General features: G+C 52.4%; 5 protein-coding genes and 1 non-coding gene across 6 annotated transcripts; 3 read left to right on the top strand and 3 right to left on the bottom strand.

Moving 5' to 3' along the window:
• Window positions 1-713: 713 nt before the first annotated feature.
• On the bottom strand, window positions 714-786 carry P153DRAFT_t77. The gene has a single exon. It is a non-coding gene; the product is annotated as a tRNA-Lys (tRNA).
• Window positions 787-1876: 1090 nt separating this feature from the next.
• P153DRAFT_367557 (uncharacterized protein) lies at window positions 1877-3377 on the bottom strand. Its single transcript, XM_033668299.1, has 3 exons — window positions 2791-3377; window positions 2438-2742; window positions 1877-2388 (listed from the first exon to the last, which is right to left on the bottom strand). The coding sequence occupies exons 1-3, from the start codon at window positions 3049-3051 to the stop codon at window positions 2214-2216; spliced, it is 741 nt and encodes a 246-aa protein (XP_033522797.1). The 5' UTR covers window positions 3052-3377; the 3' UTR covers window positions 1877-2213.
• An 82-nt stretch (window positions 3378-3459) lies between these two features.
• Window positions 3460-5299, top strand: P153DRAFT_386529 (26S protease regulatory subunit 6B; the record flags this gene model as incomplete). The annotated part of the gene is made up of 4 exons (XM_033670541.1): window positions 3460-3696; window positions 3762-3827; window positions 3929-4997; window positions 5049-5299. The coding sequence occupies 4 exons, from the start codon at window positions 3460-3462 to the stop codon at window positions 5297-5299; spliced, it is 1623 nt and encodes a 540-aa protein (XP_033522796.1).
• Window positions 5300-6131: 832 nt separating this feature from the next.
• P153DRAFT_397482 (uncharacterized protein) lies at window positions 6132-7977 on the top strand (the record flags this gene model as incomplete). The annotated part of the gene is made up of 3 exons (XM_033671563.1): window positions 6132-6630; window positions 6719-6773; window positions 6824-7977. Coding segments are annotated over 3 exons (1708 nt in total), but the record flags the coding sequence as incomplete, so codon positions are not given.
• A 610-nt stretch (window positions 7978-8587) lies between these two features.
• On the top strand, window positions 8588-9553 carry P153DRAFT_386527 (uncharacterized protein; the record flags this gene model as incomplete). The annotated part of the gene is made up of 1 exon (XM_033670540.1): window positions 8588-9553. The coding sequence occupies one exon, from the start codon at window positions 8588-8590 to the stop codon at window positions 9551-9553; it is 966 nt and encodes a 321-aa protein (XP_033522794.1).
• Window positions 9554-10258: 705 nt separating this feature from the next.
• P153DRAFT_292926 (uncharacterized protein) lies at window positions 10259-12003 on the bottom strand (the record flags this gene model as incomplete). Its single annotated transcript, XM_033663863.1, has 2 exons — window positions 10259-10360; window positions 10798-12003. 2 exons carry the CDS (start codon window positions 12001-12003, stop codon window positions 10259-10261), a joined length of 1308 nt encoding a protein of 435 aa, XP_033522793.1.
• Between the last annotated feature and the right edge of the window lie 70 nt (window positions 12004-12073).

Raw genomic sequence — 12073 nt, 5'->3', positions numbered from 1 at the left:
GGTATTCGTAGAGGGATTATCGTTCGTTAGAATTGGTCCTTCGTCACCGACTCCCCCTTTTGGATTCTTCCCCATAGAACATGCAAGACTTCGAGAATTTATCCATCCCACAAACGCACCAATAACAAAATTCAAGCCTTGCGTGACAAGAGCTTGTTCTTGCTAATGCAACGTTGATGTGAATTCCATCAGGGCTAGACGACAAAAATAGCACCGTGGTATGCAGTCTACCGTGGTATCCGGCGGAAGTCTCAACAGGGGCAAACCGCTAGAACTTCCGCCGGATGCCACAGTAGGTAATTATAGAACGGCACGCTCGTATAACGTTGCCGGGTTCCTAGCACGTGATCTCGTATTTGTATCGCGTAGACAATTTTCCACGCGACCTGGAGAAGAACAAAGTGCTGGTTGTCAAAGTTGGGAAATTGGAAGCAAGCTACGTTCTTCGCAGCACAGAAACGCAGCAAAGCGACTGGAATAAATGCCACGAGAAAAGCCTGTTAGGCTCATACAGGTACAGACAAAGACAAAAGAATCCTGTACTAGTCATGTATGTAGCTGTCAGAAGTCGCAAGATTTGGCGGTAGCTTACTCAATTTTCGAAGCGGGGAACGCACGTGACCCCTTCACCGCGCTAGCAAAAACTTCAACTCCACGCACCACGACCAAGACCGAGGCAAAACAAAAAACAATTCAACGCTCGAAAGCTGGAAAGCCCGACGTGGGGCTCGAACCCACAACCTTGAGATTAAGAGTCTCACGCGCTACCGATTGTGCCAGCCGGGCTTGCTGTTGATTGATGGAGGTTTGGGGTTGGTCAAACATTATATTCCGATCACATTCTCAGGATTAAGACAATGTGGCGACGACAGGCTATTACTGGAGTCTATATCTTCGCAGAGCCTTGTCAAAATGCGCCGTGTAGTCCATCCCGACCATGTTCCCCACTTAACCACACTTCGTAGCACTCCACCCTCCCTCTCACCGGACGAGTACGTTAACCCTTCGTCCACAACCCGAACCAGAGCGTCTTCGTGATCGTCGAACCCGCCGTCGTACTCAACCTGCATGAATCGACTGAACGATCGATCATTGGGCTTCTCGTAGCGTTTATATCATGTTGATGCGTCCTGTCGGGGTAGACGCCGCTATGCATCTACGATAAGATCCGGGTTGGGTTGCAGACATAAGAGAAGAATTTCGTGAGTGCATAGGAATGAACAACGCGTAGGTTCTGCGTGTAAACCAGTTCACGTGGTTCTTAGAATGAACGATTCGTTGTTGACCAAGTGACTGGGGAAGTCAGTCATGCAGAAGATAATGAATAACACAAAGGAAACAAGTTTGGTGAGCTACGCGTTATTCATCGGAATAACTGTTGTGTTGTAGTTTGAGATAACGCTCGCGAAGGGAATCGAGATGGCGATATATAGACAGCCAACCTTAGGTGTTCTGTCGACGGCATGGTGAGGTACAGCGACTGAGCCACTGTGGCTGGAAAGCATCTATGCGACCGGAGTACGCTGTCAGATTCGATCGGGATCTCATGCTCCCGTAGGATGACATAGGTACTATAACGTGCCGAGTACTCAGTCGCGGTACTCTACACAAGTGTTTTTCAAGCAGACTGGGACGCCACACTAAGGGGTTGGTCGTGGTGCGGCGGTATGTGAACTGTCAGTAATCGCTCAACACCGACCCTCCATGCCGATCTTTAGATGCACGCAATAGTGCCATCCAGTCGGTACCAGTATCCCTGGTAGCGATCATTGTAGTCGGCAGCATAAAGGGCGTTGTGGAAAACACCCTGCTTGGAGGCAGGCAATGTTGTTTCAGACCAGACGCCGCGCACATCGTCAAAGTCGTTTCTATCAATAATTGTCCATTGTATAAGGCTCTCTTTCTAGAGGGAAAGGCACGCTATCCGATAGTTTGCAATGCTGCACGTCAACCACTTCCACCGCAACTCATGAACACTCGATACCAACGTGCACAACCATTTCCTAAAAAGGGTCGTGTTCAGGTTACTTCTCTTGATTCATCAGATGTGAACACTGAAGACGAACTGCTCGAAAAATGAAACGCCAGTGCTCCCTGCTTGACGATTTGTTCTCTACTATCATGTTCAACATCAGAACGCCGTGATAAATGAAATATACATAAAGCACCTTGCAAAAATTGGAAATGTCATGTTCGTTATGATTCAGTGACGATTAGGCCTCGCCGAATAGTCGAGCAGTGATGTCGCCCATGTACGCCTCTTCCAGCTCGTAATCCTCACCACCCATCTTATCGATGCCAACGTACTCGAAGGAAGCCACGACAGCCTCAACATCGAAACCCATAGCGACGAAGCGGTCCACGAGGTCCTTGTTGTAGCCCTTGTATCTGCCATGAATCAGCGTGCACACTTTTTGTAGATGTCAAGAACACATACGCGGCAAGCTTGATCTTGTTCTCATTGTCCTTGGCCTGCTGGTGCTTCTGCTTGATCGACTCTGCCGTAGCACCCCCGCTGCCTTCAGCAATCTCCTTCTTGGGCGCACCCGCGTACTTGACGGCCCATTCGCGGGCCTTGTGGTCAAACTCGGCGGGATTCCGGATCAACATGCTGGCCACCTCTGCGTCTTGCGGGTCTTTTGGCTCTGGTGTGCTGAGGAGGGACTGGAGGGAGATGAGGGCGGACTTGATGGTCAGTACTGGTGACCACTGCGAGGATAATGTGTCTAAGCAAATAGCGCCCTGTCGAGTTAGCACTGCGCGTTACTTATGGGTGGACTCACAACTCACTGTCTGGGAGCTGACATTAGGATGCCAGATTTTGGTCTCGAACCGCATGTTTGGCGGCCGGAAGGGGTAATCGCTTGGGATTTTGATATCGACATGGTATATAGCGCCTTCATATGGGGTATCAGGCGGCCCGTAGAACTGGCCGCGAAGATGTGTGAGGTCGTCCCCGTTCCCTGCTGGCTCCACGACAATCTTGGAGAGCTGGTCGTTTTGGATGTCGGCAATTTCCTTTGCGATACGCCTTGCACGGTTGGAGGCCATGACGGCGAGAGAGGATCGAGGTGGTGAGAAGTTGAGAGGGAGAGGTGGATGTATAAGGCTGGGGAGCTGTAGGCAACAGGTCGGTATGAGCCTAGTGACGGTCAGCGTGAGGCTTAGAACACAGGGAAGGAGTCAGTCAGAGAAGCTGAGAGAGCTCGTAGGTGATTCACTGGCGGCTACTGGGAGATATCCACAGTTTGTTTGAACTTACACACAGAACGAGTTGATGTGGTAGAACTATGAAGAGTACCCGCTATGGAGAGCTTGAGGCTGTATCAGCGGGGTCGAAACGCGGTCGTGTGATTTCACTTGAGCTCGCAGGGTAGATAACAGCTTAAATTCAGTGTCTGAGTAAAGTACAGGTATTGCTTGACCATGTCATGACAGCTTCTACGTGTCTTGCCCTCTATGGGGAATCGCGAGGTGGAAGCGCTCCGTGACTGCAGCTCCCAAGTGGCGCGTCATGGTCACGTGAATAGCGGTCCTTGGCGTTCTGAGCTCCGGCGGTCGTTGCGGCGAGCGAGTATCGACACGACAAACACGACAACCACCTCACCTCCGCCATCGCTCTTAGCAGGCTACGCGTCATCCCGGGTACACCAGCTGAACTTCTTTGACCTTCTCAACGGATATCGCATTTCCATAGTGTGATCGAGAGTGATGGTGCGCTCGCCCCTCGGAGTTACAAACGGTGTACTGACGACAGATAGGGTAACCAGCAGTCCAGTGCTGGCGGCGGCGGCCCTCCCGGCGACGACAAGAGCAAGAAGGACAAGGTACGTCTCTTCCTTTTCTGTATCTAGCACGTCACTTGATCCCCCGCCCCATACGTCGCCTCGCCGCCATGTGATGATGCTGACGTTCGTTTGCACTGCAGAAGGAGAAGCCCAAGTACGAGCCTCCCCCACAGCCCACGACCCGCATCGGCAGGAAGAAGAAGAAGGCTGCCGGACCGAGCGCCGCCGCGAAGCTACCGACCGTCTACCCGACCGCACGATGCAAGCTACGATACCTGCGCATGCAGCGCATCCACGACCATCTGCTGTTGGAGGAGGAGTACGTCGAGAACCAAGAACGTCTCCGGAAAGCACGAGCGGCCAAGGAGGGCAACGCGCCCGCAAACGTCAATGGAGAGGACCCTGACCGGAACGCCGACGAGAGGTCGCGGGTTGACGATATGCGTGGCAGCCCCATGGGTGTAGGCAACCTGGAGGAGCTCATCGACGACGATCACGCCATCGTCTCCAGCGCCACCGGGCCTGAATACTACGTCTCCATCATGTCCTTCGTCGACAAGGACCTGCTGGAGCCTGGTGCCAGCATTCTCCTGCATCACAAGTCTGTGTCCGTCGTTGGTGTGCTCACAGATGATGCGGACCCGCTGGTCTCTGTCATGAAGTTGGACAAGGCGCCCACCGAGTCGTACGCGGATATCGGTGGTCTGGAGCAGCAGATCCAAGAAGTACGAGAGGCTGTTGAGCTTCCCCTGCTGCACCCTGAGCTGTACGAGGAGATGGGTATCAAGCCGCCAAAAGGTGTCATTCTATATGGTGCGCCCGGTACTGGCAAGACGCTGCTGGCGAAGGCTGTGGCGAACCAGACCAGTGCCACATTCCTGCGCATCGTGGGTTCTGAGCTGATCCAGAAGTATCTTGGAGACGGGCCCAGGCTTGTGCGACAGCTGTTCCAGGTTGCTGCCGAGAACGCGCCGTCTATCGTTTTCATCGACGAAATCGATGCCATCGGTACGAAACGTTACGAGTCCACATCAGGTGGTGAGCGCGAAATTCAGCGAACTATGCTGGAACTCCTCAACCAGCTTGACGGTTTTGATGACCGTGGTGATGTCAAGGTCATTATGGCCACCAACAAAATCGAGACTCTTGACCCCGCTCTGATCCGACCTGGTCGTATCGACCGAAAGATTCTCTTCGAGAACCCCGATCGTAAGTTGCAGCAGTTTTGATATTCGGCAACATTTACTGACAAAATTCCAGAAACAACGAAGAAGAAGATCTTCACTCTCCATACCTCCAAGATGTCGCTCAACGTGGATGTCGATCTGGACGAATTCATCAGTCAGAAGGACGACCTCTCTGGTGCTGACATCAAGGCCATCTGTTCCGAAGCTGGTCTGATGGCTCTCCGTGAGCGAAGGATGCGAGTGCAGATGGAGGACTTCCGTGCTGCTAGGGAACGAGTGTTGAAGACCAAGAGCGAGGGTGAGCCAGAGGGCTTGTACTTGTGAGCTCGACCAGGGAAACTTGAGTCTCTGGCATCATGGGTGGTTGGTACTGATTGTAGTTCACCAAGGACGCTGGCAGTGGACTCCTGGGCTTGGTATTCGGCAAGGTTTCATAGTCAAGCCAAAGGCGGTTGCTTCGTCAGTCGGGAATACAACATGCATTCCTGGAACTATAACGATGACATGTACTAAGGAATGGTTCAATAATCTAATGTTGGCTGGTCGTGGATAATCCATACCCCCATCATCTGTCAATGCTCGCGTCTTTGTATGAACTACTTTTTGGAGTGCCAGTTTGTCGCACATGTTGGTCAGTTGTATCCCGCTCACATGGCTCCTCACACTCCTTATCTTGTTTCCCCAATACAAATTCTTCAGTCTCACCGTCCCTATCACTCTGCCCCCAGCTTTCTCCTATATCAACATTCTACTTAACTCGAACATTTCATGATCGCTTATGTTGTCCGTCGATCTGGAAGGTTTTCTGTTCATGACTCTCACAGTAGGTAGTGCTGCAGGGCATATATGTTCCAGAGTGACTCGATAGATTCACCAACCAGATGTTGTGAGTACGAGGCGACGGCGACGGCGGATGCAGGCGAGCTGTTGCCTTTACCTGGACTTGAGAATTCGCTTGCGTCACAGAGTGAATGAAGGATCGTCTACCCGGCTCGAGGGGTATATATCTCTTCTTTCCCATGAATTTCTTTCTCTTTCCCCCGCTACAGGACTTTTCTGTCAACTCACACTAGCTTCCGTCGAGGCTCCGACGCCGTGCCGGAAGACTTGCGACATACCCCGGAACAATTTCTATTGTTCCAAAGCCTATTGACAACATGAACAGCATGGAGATGACTACTCTAACTCACTTGAATAAGCCGCAAAAGCGAGCCCTGATCTTACGCGACCAGCTCCGGTTCGTGGATCCGCACCACCTCGACAGTTTCCTCGATGGCATATCCAATCCCGAACCGCCAAACTATGTCAAGATCTACAACAAGATCCAGCCTGCACTCGTGGAAGTTACTCTCAAAGAGAGCGCGACTCGCTACGACCTCGGAAACGTCGTCTTCCCTGATGAAGGGAATGCCATCTACCGGGCTCACTTGACTGTGGAGAATGACCGCTTTGAAATGCGCACTGAAGACCCGCTGCCTAAAGATGAAGCTGATTTGGATTCAGTGCCGATTCATTGCTTCATTGCGAAGAGTATTATTCCGCTGTTCAAGGGGAAGGTTGAGGCTATCTTTGCGAGGAGGAATAGGATTAATGAGGCGAGGCGCGTCGCGTATAATATGCCCAGCGTGCCGGCGGCCCAGTTCCAGGAGGGAGAGGTAAGTCGCTATGATGGTGCTTGTTGTCTGGGGTGTTGCATTCTATCGTTTGCACTCTCTCGGAGCACTGTCGCTAACCTCACCACAGACACTCGCCAGGCTGGAGCCACAGAAGACTAATCAGATTGGAGAATGGTCTCAGTGTGAGTCTAGTATCCAACATCGGCTTCATCCAAGCTAACAAACACTACAGCCAAACAGCCCAAGAAGCGCAAGCCGGGAGATCCCATCACCAAACACACCTCCAACAAGCGCAGACGAATTGGTCTCGATACCATCCCCGACAACGTCAAAAGCGAGATGTTCAACACGATCCCCGACCAACTCAAAGTCGAATTCTTCAACACCATGGTCAAAACCGCGTTCCCCAACTTCGACAACCTAATGATGGCTTCCTGGAACGTCGTCTCAGTGTACTCGAACGTCGGCAGCGAGTTCCCCGAACTGCACAAAGCGATCGTCGACCTGAAAGCTGTGCTCGATGAGTTCGAGACTGCGTGTGCAACGAAGGGAGCGGGTTCGACGTTGAAGATGAGGACGGACTTTGTCACTGCGCAGCATAACGACGTGAAGTACTCTCCAAAGCCTGGATCTACGCGGCAGACCATCGAACCTACACCCTCTACACGACCAAGTCCCCTGTTCCAACCTCAGACGTCCGTCGACCCGCCCGCGCAACGCTCAGAAGACGGTGTTGAAGACGCTTTGCCCGAACACATGCCGCCGCCGCGTGTTTTGCAGTTTCCCCAGCACAACCACAACCATCCCCAGCAACAAGAGGAAGCCCACGACTCGGACGAAGGCGCAGCTTCGGAAGACGAACAACATCATCCTCTCAACGCCCGCCTCACAGCTAAACCCGAACGCAAGCATACCGCACTCCACCTCCAACCCACCTCGAGACCCCCCTCTAGCGCATCAAGCTCCACGCACTCCTCCCCCCACCGCCAGCAACAAACCCAGCAGCTACCACGCGCACGCGTCAAGAATCCCCGCACTGAAGCTCCGTCACCCCACGCCCACGATCAACATCCCAACGATATCACGCCCGAGCTCTCGCGCAAGCGGCTGGAGTATCACTCTTCTATTAGCAGGACGAATCGCAACAGCACTGGTGCTGCGAAAGCACGGTTGGCGTCTGCGTCTGCGGAAGAGTTGGACGGGCGTGCAAGTGGGAGTGGGAGTGTATTGGCGGCGCCGTTTCTAGGCAACTCGGTGCTGGGCGCGAGGAAAGCGGGGGGGAAGGCGCCGGTGGCTCCTATGCTGCATGTGGGGAAGGAAGGGAATGTGGAGGGTGAGGATGAAGATGAGGACGAAGGTGAGGACGAGGGGAGAAGGGGCTATTGATGGGGAAGAGGGAGGGATGCGTATAGTCTGTCTTTTCTCTGTAGGTTTCTGAATATTTTTCTTCCTCAGCGGGCAAGTCTTTACGTAGAAGCCGTTTTTTGTACTTGGATTCCAGACAGCTCTTAGTTTTCAGTTTTCGTGCGTTAAATTCAAGAGAAGAAGAAAGTGGTATCCCTGCAACTCATGGTGTTATTCTTTTCCGTTTTTTTCAATTCTTTCCTCGCTCCTCAATCATAGTCTAATATCCTCAATGCAAAATCGGATATTCTGACGGTGTCGCTTGCTCAACACCATGTGTTCGCTGCTTGCTGTCCTTGTAAAAGACATTCGATGAAGCCTTTTCATCGTCACAAGCGTGTGTGTATTCGCAGTGACACGGTGTGATATCCCTCTCACAACTCCCTTCACAACCCCCCATCCATCACAACGCCCGCCTCTCAAAGCATAACTGGTGCGTCTTTCACGCAACATTGTGAAGTATTCACATAACCATCCTCTTAACCTCGCAACCTGCTTGCTCGACCATGACTGCACATCATACCCAACTGATTGTTTGCATTACCGCCCATCCAGTTAACAAAAAGCTAACATAGAAATACCAAGCATCACCATGTTGAAGCTCATAAGTAATATCACCAGTACAGGAAGTGTTAAAGGCCTCCCGACCCCGTCGATGCAAATCCTAGAACACATCATCGTCGACCGGCCAGCCGATCCCGAAACGCTGGTCCTCGCGCATAAAGACGCAAAACTGTACGTCGCCAGCCACAAAGGTAGTCTGTCGAAGTCGGCCGTCGAGACCGCTAACCCGTCAACATGGTTGGATCCAGCGACATGCGTGCCGCCCCAGGAAGTCTGTCTGCAGAACATATACCCTGCACACCAGGCTTTGTTCACGAGATATGTATATCCTGGAGATATGGAGATGACGGCAGACGTGTATGTGAAGCGCGTAAACGTGCTAGACATCGTGTACCACCACGGTATGTCCAGCTTGACGAAACCACGTACCAGCCAGCTAGTCGTGCGAGAGGCCTTTGTGTGTGAACTACTGCGTCGCAATCCGCACCGCAATATCGCTGTATACAAGGGTGTGCTCACGGGGATGCAGCTCACATACTTCTACCGTGGCCTTCCCGTCCAGATCCCCATGCCCACGGAGCGCGTACTAGGTCTCGTGTTCCAGCGCTACGACTGCACGCTGTACGACTTGGTGATGCGGCGCCAGGACATCGATGTACAGCGCTGTCTAACGTCCATTGCGCTAGGCATTCACCATCTTCACACTCTAGGGCTGGTGCACTGCGACATCAAGCCGAAGAACATTTTTGTGCGACGATATGGGCATGCACGGCGCGACTTGTTCGTCGTTGGCGACTTTGATAGTGCGCAGGTGGTGGGGAGCGTGTTGAAGTTGAAGGGTGGGGATCTGAAGTGGAGTCGGAGGAAGGTGCTGGGGAGGGATGTAGCGGAACGGGAGGATGATTGGTATGCGTTTGAGCGGCTGAAGACGTGGCTGTGCAGGGAGGTGGGAGAGGATGCGGGAGAGTATGCGGAGATTGGGCGGTGGGGATGATGAGTCGGTTGGGGAGTGCGTTGTCTTTGCTGGAGTCGCGTCTGACACGTTATCGAAATGAGCTGGGGTCAGTGTCAGGGTCAGGGTGTTGCTGGTTAATGAGTATGCCAACGATGACTGTGACTTTGGATAACTGTTCGAACTTGAAGGCGTCTACTATGAATTTGCAAGATGGATGTTGAGGATGAGGATGATTGTTCGAGGCCTGGATGGGCCCGTTGTATCCTCAGCCTTACGCGTGGGGCCGCCACCCGAGCGTGTAACTTCCGACACCTTCATTCGAGCATGGATAGAGCCTCGAGCACAACTCCACAGCCGACGCTACCGGCCGCAATTTCGCGCGCCTGGCGCTCTACAAGCTCCAAGAAAGCCACCCATCTTCTTCATCTACTTCATGTTCTTCTGTACACATCTTCATAATTGACATATCTTTAATAGCGTACCTTCATATCCATTGTAATCAACCTCCTATTTTCCCTACCTAATCAGCAATCATACAACCTCCTACCAAACCATGGCCAAACCACTCGAGACGCCCCCATGCTCCAGAAACCTCGCAGACCTCGCGCGCCAGGAGAAATCCTTCATATTCAACCACTTCACATGCGAACACGCATGGGTCATCGGAAACATCCTGCGCAACACACTGCGCACCGCCGACACACCCGCGTTGGTACACATCTCCATGCAAGCGCAGACGCTCTTTCACTCCCCATCGCTACCTGGCATGATGCCCGACCACGAAACCTGGGCACAGCGCAAAAGGCTCACCGTGCTGCGCTGGGGCCACTCGACGTGGTACATGAACTGCCAGTTCGAGGGCAACTACAAGCGCTTTGCCGAGCAAAATGCCATGAGTGGGGACGAGTGGGCGAAATACACGATAGAAGGGGGCGGGTATCCCGTATTTGTTAAGGGTGTCGAAGGCTGCGTAGGCGCGATTGTACTCGTGGGCATGGACGGGGAGCAAGCCCATGGTGTTATTCTCAAGGCTATTGACGAATACAAGGAGCTGAGAGAAGGATACAAGACTCCCCAACGAAGCGCGACTGTGAAATGACTACATGGTCCGGAGAACGCAACGGGCCTGGGCCTAGGCATTGAATTAAATGTTGAAGACAAGCCATCGCTGGACAGCATGGTGCGGCATAACAAGGGACTAGGTATTAATTTCGGCCTGGAAGGACTGCCAGGTTATGTGTCTACAACAAGGCAGAAGAAGAAAAGCTAGCGTTGGGGTTGACGGGACGGAAACCGAACCGCCCTCCAATCGCGTCAAAGACTATGGAGTAGCCGAAGAAAAAGTTACGTCCTGTGTTGATGAACGGTGGGGATGCTGGCCTCACAGGGAAAACGTAACTGGGCTCGATGGAGGACCCTTCGCCGACCGTGAAAGAAAAGTCGATAATACTCCTCTCTGACGGCAAACTGTCGATGGAGATCGTGGTGCCCGGCTTGACGCGTCTAACCATCTTGGTCATGCTCTTCCGATTTGGGTTACGGATAGTAATGCTTGGGATTCGAGCACCTTCCTCGGCCCTAATATACATCTGCGGGATGCCTGTATCGATCAGCACAGGACCGCAATGCCGTTCTCCGTCATTGATCTGGAAGCACATCTTCACCATTGACCAATCTCTCAGATCCTCATCGTATGTCAATCCAGGTTCCAAGTTGATAAAGGCGAAATTCCGCGTATTGTGCTGCGTCAGTCCGATATGAATGCCTTCTGTGGAGATGACGTAGCCGGCTCGCAGCTTCTCGGGAGACAATGTTCGGCCGTTGATGGATTCCAAGTTAAGGAATGGGTTCACGCTTGGTGTAGCAAATGGCATCCCGTCTCTAGGCTCGTTTCTGCCAAACCCAACCCCCATATAAGTGATCTGCGAGGTATCCCGCCGTGTTGCTGTCTCCCCATTCGGACCGATTGGACAGTCGAATCCATCTGTCCTCGTGTTGTACCACGGACACGTCCAGCTTTTGTCTACAATGAAGACCGGGACCTTTGCTATCGCATATGAGTTGTCCCCACTGTAGAACCGGACGGAAAGATCAACGAGTCGGCCAACGTAGAAGATCTTACTACTCGTGAAGAAGTGATGCGCTGGGACACCTTCTGATGGATCGACATTTGGAAGTCTGGGCGCCCCGATCAAAAGCCCTGTTGATCCAGTGTCGACAGGCATATCGATGTCGACACCCTCAATTGTAGTTTTGACCTTTGGCACATTTTTCGCGCTGAACTTGTTGATGTAGGGAATGAATATCGTTTCCGTATAACGTGACGAATTCGTGTCCGTTGATGGCATGGTATTGATGTGTTTCGAGAAGAAGAAAAGACCAAAAATTACTACAGCGGCAAGGACTCGAACAAATGTCGGTGAACCTCTCTGCTCCTTGTTAGGTAAAATTGCATGTGGTGGTAGTGCTGGTGCATGTCTGGTCTTCATGGCTATATGTAGACGCTGAGATCCTCTGGTACGAGGAGCTAGAAGTAGCACGTGGGCACTATGATCAGGA

The sequence above is a fragment of the Dothidotthia symphoricarpi genome (genome assembly GCF_010015815.1).
Source record: "Dothidotthia symphoricarpi CBS 119687 unplaced genomic scaffold P153scaffold_12, whole genome shotgun sequence".
NCBI lineage: Eukaryota > Fungi > Ascomycota > Dothideomycetes > Pleosporales > Dothidotthiaceae > Dothidotthia > Dothidotthia symphoricarpi.
This window is presented reverse-complemented; position numbering and strand designations above follow the sequence as displayed.